General features: G+C 36.5%; 1 protein-coding gene across 6 annotated transcripts; it reads right to left on the bottom strand.

Moving 5' to 3' along the window:
* Positions 1 to 1,799: 1,799 nt before the first annotated feature.
* On the bottom strand, positions 1,800 to 9,378 carry zgc:153867 (uncharacterized protein LOC337226 homolog). 6 transcript variants are annotated; one of them, XM_067527584.1, is made up of 7 exons: positions 9,196 to 9,378; positions 6,104 to 6,131; positions 4,600 to 4,743; positions 4,316 to 4,489; positions 4,062 to 4,139; positions 3,541 to 3,589; positions 1,800 to 2,471 (listed from the first exon to the last, which is right to left on the bottom strand). In XM_067527584.1, exons 1-6 carry the CDS (start codon positions 9,370 to 9,372, stop codon positions 3,561 to 3,563), a joined length of 630 nt encoding a protein of 209 aa, XP_067383685.1. In that variant the 5' UTR covers positions 9,373 to 9,378; the 3' UTR covers positions 1,800 to 2,471; positions 3,541 to 3,560. The 6 variants fall into 6 exon arrangements, with proteins under 6 accessions (XP_067383685.1, XP_067383686.1, XP_067383688.1 ...); XM_067527585.1 differs by having other exon boundaries at positions 3,555 to 3,589; XM_067527587.1 differs by having other exon boundaries at positions 3,559 to 3,589.
* Positions 9,379 to 11,635: the final 2,257 nt, after the last annotated feature.

The raw sequence follows: 11,635 nt of genomic DNA, 5'->3' as shown, positions 1-11,635 counted from the left end.
ATCAAGGCCTGCTTTAACATGGATTTCCAATATGTCTTAAGACACTGGCTAAGATACAAACATTAATACTTCTATATTGATTTTATTATTTAATACACCCAGGACTACAAAATCCAGCCAATATGTGCTTTTTAAATATAACAATATATAGATCAATTGTGCAAACACACTAAATTGGTGCTGTGTTTACATTGTGCCATGTAATATGTTAGAAGGCCCACAAATAATTAAACAAAGATATATTTAAGAAATAGGTTAAAATTTTCCATAAATTGTATTGATACATTTTTCATTCAATAATCCTACAGAGATTTAATAAAAGTCATGTTAATTCCCTTTGTCTGGCTTATACAGCAAATTCCCAACTTTATTACTTCTAGAATTTCAAAAAGTAAACTAGGCTTGGCATTAACAATTATTTTCATTAACGATTAAATTCTGGATTATATTTTTGATTCACTGGCAAATTGTTTGGTCTATGAAATGTGAAATCTCCAAGTAACACAATCAGATGTTTAGTTATATCCACCTACAGCCAAAATGTGAAGGATACACAGCGTACTTTAAATCAAACAAAGCAGCAAAATGCACATTTTAAGATCTGGCTCTGTTTCTCTGTCCATATGCTAATAATCTAAATCATCTAATATAGCATGGCTATATGACAAAGTATCAAGATGATGCGCTTTGTTTATGTGTGATACTAACACAATTTTGGTTTAAAAACTATACCTTGTTACACCAGGCCTGAAATGATACTAGGGTGTAAATCTAAATGTAGTATTTACTGGCATTGTATCGTATATTTCAAGATATACAGTAAATTTCAGGACTTTATTCAAATTGCCACAGTTCCTAAGTGAAGGAGGTACATCTTCATGTTGCAGAGCATGAATCTCAAATAGTTACTATATTACTGTTGAAAAGGTAAATATCTAATTAGAGAGAACTGATGGCATTCTAGACTTAAAGGATTTGGCGAATCTGTTGTGCCTGAACTGAGAAAGAGGGATGTAGCTGCACCGTGCCTTGGCCCAGCCCTTGGCTCTCTCTCCTGGACGATTCCAGTTGAAAGTTAATTGGACGGGGTGAGGTCTGAGACAGGCTGCGCTGAGGCCCATTAGTGATTCCCCTGTCGAATGCAGAGCCATGAGGATCACAGACTCACAAATAGGAGGATTAAAATAATCAATAGCCTTGACTTACATCGACTACACACACACACACAGAGTAATTAGTGGACAACCTATTCAGCACTGGACTATGACACCCCCCCGAACCTTACCCCACACACATAGGCTGCACACTCTGATAGCCGTGGTGCCTAATGAGGTGAAATAGTTGTTGCGGGTTGTGAAGAAAAGGTCAGGAAGGCACCAAACAGGCTGCTAGAATTCATGTAGTGGGGCTTTGTTGCCAAATAGATTTAATGAAAATATATAGCATGGTCACAATAAAAACCAACAAACATTTTAATGTGATATTTCATAAAGTTATTACAAATTTAAATGAACAGTAGAAAACTTAAATTGTAACAGCCAATGATAATCTTTATTGAATTGGAATTTCAAAACCCGTTCTTTATAATAGATTTGAAAGTGTTTATATGGCTTAAGAAAGCAAGGTAATTATATATTGCTTTATACACTATATTTTCAGCATAAAAATCCTATTTTCACGTAGATTTAAGAAGCCACACTGCCCTCTTGTGTCAATGGAAACCCAGCACAGAAACTTCTTAGATTATACATTATTGCTGTGAAACAAATCCATTAAGGAGAGAGAGAAAAAAAAAAAAAGACATTTTCAGGAAATTTATTTATTTAAAGGCAGCAACATTAAGGGGAGAATTAAAAACATGGGAACACAGCTGTTTCTTTCTACCTTATAACATTAATGGCTTTGACCTTCTTGATTTACTGCAAAATCAGAATATTTTCCTCAGCCAAAGCAAGTCTTAGCCAATGATACAGTATAGTATGTTGCTGAAATTATCATATATATATATATATATATATATATATATATATATATATATATATATATATATATATATATATATATATATATATATATATATATATATATATATATATATATATATATATATATATTAAAGTCCCATACAACATTGACACAGTAGTATCAATAGTTACAGCGTATCATTATCAATTTGTGTCTTCTCCAGTGCTGCATCTTGGAAGGTTTTTGCAAAAAATGCAAGCACAAAAACTGAATGCATAAAGATTGGTCACATATGTGAATGGACTGGAAGCAAATAATTATTGGTGGTCTTTTGTAGGTAATGTAAAGGCACTTCTTAAATTAAATGTGGAAAACTAATCCATTGAAAATGTTGGTGGGGTACTGTAAAAGCCAGCTGCAAAAAGACAGTACATGTGAAAAGGAAAAAAAACAAAACCAAAGGGATGCTCCTCGTCTTCACCCACTCATCACCATCCTCACGAGTTCTGCAAAAGAGACACAAGAAGAAGACAAATATAAATTTCATGCTCTAGATGCTGGCAGAGACCTACTCCAAGTACAGCATGCAGAGCTGAGCCCCACTCCTCATCCATCTTTAGTGGGCCTGGGATGCTGCATTTGGAGGCAGATCTCCTATATTCTGCTCACCCAGAGGAAAGAAGGGTTAAAGTGGGAACAGAGAGAAGGAGGTGAGGTAATCATCTCCCAATTCAGCCAAAGCATTTGGCCATGTCTATGATCCAAGAAGAGCTGGTTAGACAAGCCATCCTCGTTTTATGCTTTCCTCTAGTTGAGAAGCAAAGAAAGGGAAAAAAAAAAAGACACAGGGAGCTACAATCCAATAAGAACGGCCAGCTTAAAAAAAAACTCAGCTTCCATCAGTACAGAGGAGAAAACAATCAGCATATAAGCAACTCATTGCAACTCTCTGGTTAGTAGAAAAAGGGACTGGTCCACTCTCCCAAAGCTGGTGGCTACATTCTTATCACATGTAAAAATATACCTAACTGTCACCTCTAATTCTGTGTCTATCAAAAGAACTGCGCCTATGACACAGAGGGAAAGGCCTATTTTAATAGCACCAGTAACATGCAAATGAGATTAGAAAAGCTGCGTCAGGACCACCACACCAATCAGCTCAAACAACTCAACAGTGGCCACCAAGGTTTCCCTGAATGAGACCAGTCTCTTCTCTGTGTGTCCACAATCCCCTTAGAAACTGAGGGGAGTTCCAGACACATGCAGAGGGGCATGCTGCAGCCAAGGGCCAAGGAAGAGGGCTGCAGGTGAGAGAGACAGAACAGTGGGAGGCTACACATGGGTAAAAGCCTCAGGACTAGAGCTGACAGGGACCACCAGGCTTACCCACAGGAACTTATAGGCACATCTACTTTGCAACAGCACATTGTTTCCATTTGCCAATATGAAGAGCACAACTATAGCTGATTAGTGTAAGGACTGCCTGATGGGGGAAGGATTGTGTAACAAGAATAAATAAATAAATAAAGAAGATAGGAAGGATGGAAAGCCTGGAGTTCCCAGTTCATTGTATACCCAATGCCCCGTACCAGCCCTCAGCCTGACATGATGTGGCGAACAAATGCTGTGGAGGAAGAACAGTTAACACAGTGTCAGCGGATGAGATTTATATAGGGCCTCTAAAATGAGAAAACACATTTAGAACATACAGCAGACAGTAATCAATAACATAAAGAGGGTCTTTACTAGACTAACTCAAACAGTGACCACATGTTTAGAACTGAAAATTCTTAGTGACTGCCTTTATAAACCAGAAAATCAACACTTTAAGGAAGTTCAAATTGTTTTCCTCAAATGACTTCAAAGGCAAAGATTTTACATCAACAAAACAAACATATATTCACTGGGCACCTCATAACGTAAACCTGCATAATTGTGTAGCGGCCAGTGGGTGTACATCGTAATGAATGACCAAGTCAAATTGCCGACTGGATATGACAGTCACAACAAATACTGCGTAGCTTTATGACAATGACAAACGAACTAAAGCGCACACAGAAGCAGTTCTTGCTGTATTCAATTTATTATGTTCTCACCCTCGTAATTGATGCAGCCATTTGAATCTTCATGGCCTGCCAAGAGCGTCTCCACTTCTTCCTCTGTCATTTTCTCACCTGAAAATGTAAAGCAAAATATTTATTAATATTACTATGATTTTAGAATTTCAATTAAAAAAATAAAATTACCCAAAATAAAAGATAAGTCAGAATAATTGAAGAAACCATTAATCCTCTGACATTGGTGTTTCTATATAAATACCTATTCATGGCGAATTAAAAATAGAACTTGCCTAGTGTAGTGAGGACATGACGTAGCTCTGCTCCCATTACTGTGCCATTGCCCTCCTTGTCAAAGACACGCAGTCCCTCCACAAAATCTTCCATGCAGCCCTGATCTTTATTCTTAGCGATGGCCTGGAACATGGGCAGGAACTGCTCAAAGTCAAGCATCTTGGTGTTCATCTCTGAAAAAAGGCAAAGAAACCGAATAAATGAGGCAACATTTTTTTTACCACATTGACAACTTAATGTCTTGCCTGAACATCACAGCCACCAAGTTAGTTCTCCCACTCACCCTCTGCCTTAGGGTTGCCCAGGACCTTCAGCACCTCAGCGTTTACTGGGTTCTGGCCAAGGGCCCGCATGACATCCCCACACTGGGAATAGGTGATCTTCCCATCTCCTGTCCTGTCAAACAGCAGGAATGCCTCCTTAAACTCTGCAGGATACAGAGGCACATAACAAATTAGAGTGGGAAAAACGACTATTGTAGAAATAAAGAGATCTACAGATATCTTGAGGAACAATGCAGAGACTGGAAGTAAATTTGCAATTAATGGAAACCAAAAAAAAAACAAAAAAAACAAACAGCACAATTTGTGAAAAAAAGGGAAGCACAAATTATAACAAGATATTAATCTCATCTATAATCTGGTTTTCTGACGAACCTGTGATAGTCCAGACAAGGATTGATAAACTGTACAACTCTATTAAAAAACCTTATGTCATGTATCTAAAGTATGGAATATTTAAGTTATTGTCAACAAATCCCACACAAATACCAAAACAAGAATTTGTATCCTAAACCTATATTGTTAAAAAATAAAAAAATAAAAATCAGTGAATTACAGCACTGCAGGTCTTTAAAAGCTTTAAAAGACTTCACCTGACACCCACATACAGCTTCCCAACTCTATTTTGAAGCAATATGTTAAAATGCTGTTGGATAGTCAATAAACCTGTAAGTGACCCTAGCCTTCAAAGGTATTCGCAAGTATTTTTCTTAAGTGGAATATCAATGTTCAAACAGTTATCAGTAATGATGCAATGTTGGCATTGATTACAAACCTGATTAGTTTAACTTTAATCTAAAAGGCATTCTAATTAAACCTAAAAGCTAAGCAAACAAACACACTAAAAACCTAAAATTTAGCAATCAATGGGACAGAGCTGGATTACACAAGTTCCGGTTTCTAATGTTATGAAACAACTTATCCCCCCCAAAATGCTCAAGATCTGTATTGGAGCTTTTCCTGCTCTGAGGAATGTGCCTCTTCTCTTCATGCATGTGAGCACTTTTCCCAACACCATATTTGGTATTAGAGGAGTGGAGGAAAGTAGGAGGAGAGTGATCTTAGCTATAGACTATTATGTCAACCACGATTAAACAAAGCAGCTCCCAGACAAAAACCATTCACTACTGCATCCAGCACCAAAAAAGGACACAGTTGTGAAGATGCACAGTTTGAAAGATAACAGGCAAAGTTTAAGACAAGGTAACACAACCAAAGATGACGACAATCCAGCAGAACTAGACTTATGAAAACCGATACGGACTTGGGGTATGTTTGGATTTGCAGTTGCTGGTAATGCATGGCAAACCACATACATAAACACTTCAAGACACCCTGAAATAGGGTTAGAACATTATATGACTGATTTTGACATGCCAAGCAACTTTAATTCACTCGTAAAACAATTCGTTTTATGAAAAACCAGCATGCAGATCACACTGTGAGACTGCCACGAGCCATCAGCTACAAATTTGGACTAAAGGCAGTCCCTCTTCACTGACTTACCATGAATCTGATCCTGGTTAAATTCAATCTGCAAAGGACAAGGAGTTGCAAGTGGAAAGTGATGAAATAATAGGAAAATATAGAAAATGTAAAAGGATAGGAAAACTTAGCAGAGACAACTATGCGAGGCGGGCATAGAGCAGGATGATAGAGATACAAGGCAAAGCGTCGAAAATAAGCAAGAATGAAAACATGCTAAACAATCAGGGTTTGGAAAATGTCAAATACAAACTCAAAACTCACCACTGATTTGATCCTCCGAGAAGTCAGACTGTTCAAAGAGAGATTAGGTTCATGAAAATGGTTCCTTTGACTGCCAAAAGCTAACTAGCACTGGTTAGTCCCAAAGGTTTTGGATTTAAAACTATTTTTTAATAACTTGGATATATCCAAAGTAAATAATGCCATACTGCAGCACAACCAGCAATCACTAATGTACACACGAGTATTTTAGCAGTATTAATTATCTTACAATGTGATCGTTAACTTTATCTTCTCCTAGCTAACGTTAATGTTAGCTTCTCAAAGTTGCACTTCCGCTAGTGAACATAGAGCCATGTCAGACATTCAAATGCAACCTAATATCTTTAGAAATCTAGAAGATTTGTTTCTTAAAAATGAACCTCAAAACTAAATATACAAAAATGGCATTTAAACTACTCAGTTCGAGCAGAACAGAAAACCCACCATGACTGAATTTGAAGGGACGTGTTGAGGCGTCGGCAACCCAAAGAATGTGACGGCTCCAAGGGAGGGGCAGAGTGAGAAAACTGTAGCCAAGCTGCGTCAGGACGTACAACACGCACGACGTCCAGGAAGGAGGCTAAGCGAACATCCATATATGGCAACAAAGCTCGGCATGGTTTACAATTCAGCTATTACAAATATAATTTAAAACTCCTTAAAAGATTTATGTTATGACTAAGGTGACACCTACATATATATATATATATATATATATATATATATATATATATATATGTGCGTGTGTGTGTGTGTGTGCGTGTTAAATTATATTAACATTTAAAGTTTGATTTGAATCAAGCAGACAGACCTAAAGCAAAAAAAAAAAAGGTTATGCTGCTCAGTTTACAGTTTTAAGTTAAAGTGTGGAATTTACATGTAGATAGACAGATACACCCCAAGTGGGTCACCTCCTTTATGGACATTACTGTCCCAAATGGACAGTAATGACAGTCCATTAAAACGTTTCTGCAGAAACTTTTTACTATGTTGTCCACTCCATGAAGTAATATTTAAACTGTACAAGCAATAGTATTAATTGCAAGTGTGCATAGAGAAACTGTAGGCTAATCTCAAACAATACTGAGTAGAATTTTATGTTTGTGATTTAGAATGCATTTTGAAAAAGGTCTTTATTGCTGTATTATTCACACTTCACATGCATTTTACAGTGCTAGTATTGTAGTCTGGCTGAAATAAGTGCATGATGGAGTAGATGAGCAGATGAAGTTCAAACTATACAATTAAAAAAGGCATACTGTTATGTCATGTTAGATACCAATAATTGTTGTTAACTGCCCCAGTCTTTGGGTCTACATTTTCATATCTCGATGCTTATTTACAGACTGAGATATAGTTTCACTGATATTGTAATATTACCACACTAGTTCAATATTCAAATAAACTAAGAATTTACTTTTCAGTAAAGTAGGAGACATGTTTTGTGAACTACTTAAACATTTACATTCATTATTTTTTTAAATTGTAGAGTGTTTATGGATTTACACTAAGACCTCAAGAGTTCAAGGATTAAAGGATTCTTTATTGTCACTCGTGCATGTAAACATGAGGGAACAAAATGCAGTACTCAGGTCTCGGATAAGTAGTTAAAATATTGAATAAGTAAAAAAAACAAGTAATAATGAAAAATAGTGCAGCGTATGTATGATAAGATAAATAGGAAAAAAGAGAACCATAAAATAAATTAAATACAGCAGCATATAAATAAAATAGCTAGCAACATAAGCTAAAATATGTTTAAAGTTATATTTCATCAACTTGCCCTTAACCCAATGTTAAGGGTTAATTCTAACATTGTTTTCAAGTGATTATATTTGTCCCTGTGTAGTGGATGTGTTTGACCTTACTTTAGGGAAACTAATGCGTGATTACAGTCTAGGTCTGCCTGGCTTTTCTGGCCATTCAGGATTACTTTTAAGATCATCGACTGATCTCCTAACAGCTTTGTTAAAGCACTGTTTTGAACAAGACATAGCTCTGGACTGTCATAGCTGTGATCCCACTGTGAGTAGAAGTGGGAATCTAACATGACCCACATATCCTCACAGGATAAATGGGACAGTCTAACTCTATAAAATCATGCAGCATACTTAGCTTAACAAGCATATGATAATGGAAGCAAAGCAGAAGCACCAACAAAGCTAAATCACATTAGTGCAAACTCTAATGTGGGCACCAGTCATTTGAGATATTGGGTTTATAAAAACATGTTTACTGGAAGTTACAATAAGTCCAGTCATTCAAAGAATTATATGATTTATATGTATGTATGTTTTGTAGGGATCATTCAAATTATATTGTAAGGTTGCACTGTCTAATTGAATACCTGTTGATCAGGACCAGCATAGAATTTTGTAACCTGCTGCCTCCTGTCCACATTAAATCACCATTTTTTTTTTTAATACTGTGCCCAATTGTATGATGATTCAGAAATATGTCTATAGTCTTTACAGTCAGTGTTATTTATTTTTAAATAGTTATTGACTTAAGTAAAAAAAAACTAAGCTATTAAAGGAATTATTAAAGAAATAGCACATACTGTGGCAGTCCCCTAAGGAGGCCATTGACTGACAGCCTCATTCTCACTACCTCATTTCGCTAAGATTCCAGGTTGATGCTGAAAGTTTGCTGTTTCTTGTTAGCTCCAGAATCATAGAAAGCTATATATGTTTTTACGCTAGCAAATAATATTTTTTAATAATTAATACTGTGCATCTTTCCCTGACACTTGCCATGCATTTATATAACATTATTATTATTTATTTCTAGTAGTCCTTTATGAATGTCCCACATTAGGTTTGTCTCAAAAATTATATTTCCTCACTCACCTCCAAAGTAGTTGGGTCAAATGGTGAGTCTGAGGAACGCAGCATCCTGGGTTTCTGCTCTGGAGCTGGTTTTGGAGCTTCAGGTAGGCAGGGGTAAGGGGGACCCAGTCTGGGTTGGATCACTGGTGAAGGAGATTTCTTAATAGAGGATTCTCTCTTAGGAGCCATTCCTTGCATCCTGAACAGGCACAGTGTATTAGATCCCAGTACCAGATGCTGGTGTAGCTGCTGAAAGGAGATGTGAAACTATGAGCCTGTGAAGGGTGGGTGAAGGAGAGAGGAGGTTGATGATGCTGATGATGCTCAGGGAGTGGCAGAATATGGAATATGGAATAGCATATGGGTGGTTTAATGAAGCAAAGTGTAGGAGGCTTGTGTGTAGAATAAAGAGGGAGATAGAAATAGCACATGCTTTTATTTGGGTCAGGAATGTATGCATTAGATGGGACTGGAATGAGCAGGTTTTGAGTTGTTGGACTCTTATCATTCTATGAAAATGTGTTATAACAGGTGTCCCAATATGATAAACAAATGTTTTGGCTTGTGAATGATCGACAGTGCAGCTAACAATGGGTGCTTCTATTTTGGATTATGATCTAAATCCATGTTCTATTTTTCCGTCTCCCCAGACACCCCCTTCCTCCTGCTTCCTGTAGAGTTCCTGACATTGATGCCCAGAAACATATGAATATGACCATAATACTATAATCTCAGGCAAACATAGTCCCTGGAACTGATATTTCTCTGTCAAGGCAGTAAATAGCTGGTGATATTAATCAGTGCAGTGATGTAAACATGTAACTGATTTTGGAAAATTGTATTGGTTATTATTATTGGTTTTGTTGCATTTGGGCATTAAACATAAATCTGTATTCAAAACAGAAATGTCAAGCTTCTAGGGTGGCATAGAGAGCAACATTTTTTAATTATTTAGGTAGTTTACTGTTTGCTTAATTTCAAGAAACTGATATTTTAATTAGTTTTACATTTTATGAATCTTTATACTTCTAGTGCAAGGTTAAATATTGTCTTAAAATGTAAGCTTTTGTATGAAATTAAAATATACTGCATTGTTGGAAGTGCTACTGCTAAATGATTCAATTTAAATGTAAATGTAAGTGAGATTTTTCATCTGGTCAGCCTTCTGGAGAACGTGGTCTTAAAGGGAACCACTAGAGGTCAGTATTCAACAACAGAAACGGTCGTTGGATCATACCAAGAAACAAATGGAATCGCAAGTCTGTGTGGAGTGAAGTTGTTATATAGCATAATAATAATAATAATAACAATAAAATAATAATAATAATAATAATAATAATAATAATAATAATAATAATAATAATAATAATAATAATAATAATAATAATAATAATAATAATAATAATAATAATAACAACAGGCAATTTTGGTTGCTGAAGGGTTGAGTGCAACGTCACTGTAACACAGATTTGCAACTTCTGGCCTCAATCTCCCCTCTCCTCTAAAAATCGATGCTCTCCACTTTTCAGCGGATTCTGGTCACAATCCATCGCAAGTTCAATGGACCTTGAAATCACCGTTTATGCGGTTCCAGCGTCAAAACAATAGCGACATGAGACCCTTGCTGCGAGACCAACTGCGCTTCTGGTGCTTTAATAGCAGATCGAACATTCAAAATGAGGGGGAAAAACTAAAAAGATGAAAAAAGAATAAAAATGTCCCTCATATCAAGCCCATTATCAAAATAACAATAAAAAGGAATACAAAACACAAATTATGGCATAATAAAGGAGTTTATTTTATTTCTTGTGTTATTATTTTATTTATTGTGTTCACTAGCCAGCTGATTACTGATGAGTCGGCCGAGCAGACAGCTCAGTGTGAAACAGTTTAAGGGGATTAGCACCGCCTCACGTTTTTCTCATCATTTGCAATAATCATCCACTGCAAAAAGCTAATAACAACTGAAATATCCTATGTCCGGTTTCAACGAGATTATCTGTAATTTTTGCTGTAATTAGAAAATTGAACTATTTGCGACAGACACCTGTCTATTTCTTAACATATCTGAAATTGATTTTCAAAAATTATTTGACACTTAATTGGAAGATTCGCCAATCTTTCATTTCGTGTGCAGTGTTTTGAAAGCAAATTCAATTGTTCCAGCTTAAAGGAAATGTTTCAACAGATCCTCTGAGGTGCCCCAACTGACTAATGAAATTATGGCAATTCTCCCACCCAGTGTCATTCAGAGTCCCCCCCCAACACACACTACAGCAAATCTCCAAACCACCTGATTTATTTTTAATGATATTACACCCCTCAGTCAACTGTGTCATGGTAATAATCGTGGCTGCTCCAGCTGCCTCTAGATCACATTAGCCAGGCTTAATATTGACAGTGCCGGGCCCACTAAACAATGAGGCTGCGGGGATAGGCAGCTTAGAGGCTGCTTAGCCAA

This window comes from Channa argus, chromosome 13, assembly GCF_033026475.1.
Source record: "Channa argus isolate prfri chromosome 13, Channa argus male v1.0, whole genome shotgun sequence".
Taxonomy (NCBI): Eukaryota; Metazoa; Chordata; class Actinopteri; order Anabantiformes; family Channidae; genus Channa; species Channa argus.
This window is presented reverse-complemented; position numbering and strand designations above follow the sequence as displayed.

What these genes read in the sequence shown, in the direction of transcription:
- zgc:153867 (XM_067527584.1), bottom strand. Translation starts at nt 9,372, where the DNA reads ATGCAAGGAATGGCTCCTAAGAGAGAATCCTCTATTAAGAAATCTCCT. An exon ending in TTGACCCAACTACTTTGGAG is followed by an intron (nt 6,132 to 9,195) that starts GTGAGTGAGGAA and finishes TGTCCTTTGCAG; the next exon opens with ATTGAATTTAACCAGGATCA. An exon ending in TGGCTGCATCAATTACGAGG is followed by an intron (nt 3,590 to 4,061) that starts GTGAGAACATAA and finishes CTTCCTCCACAG; the next exon opens with CATTTGTTCGCCACATCATG.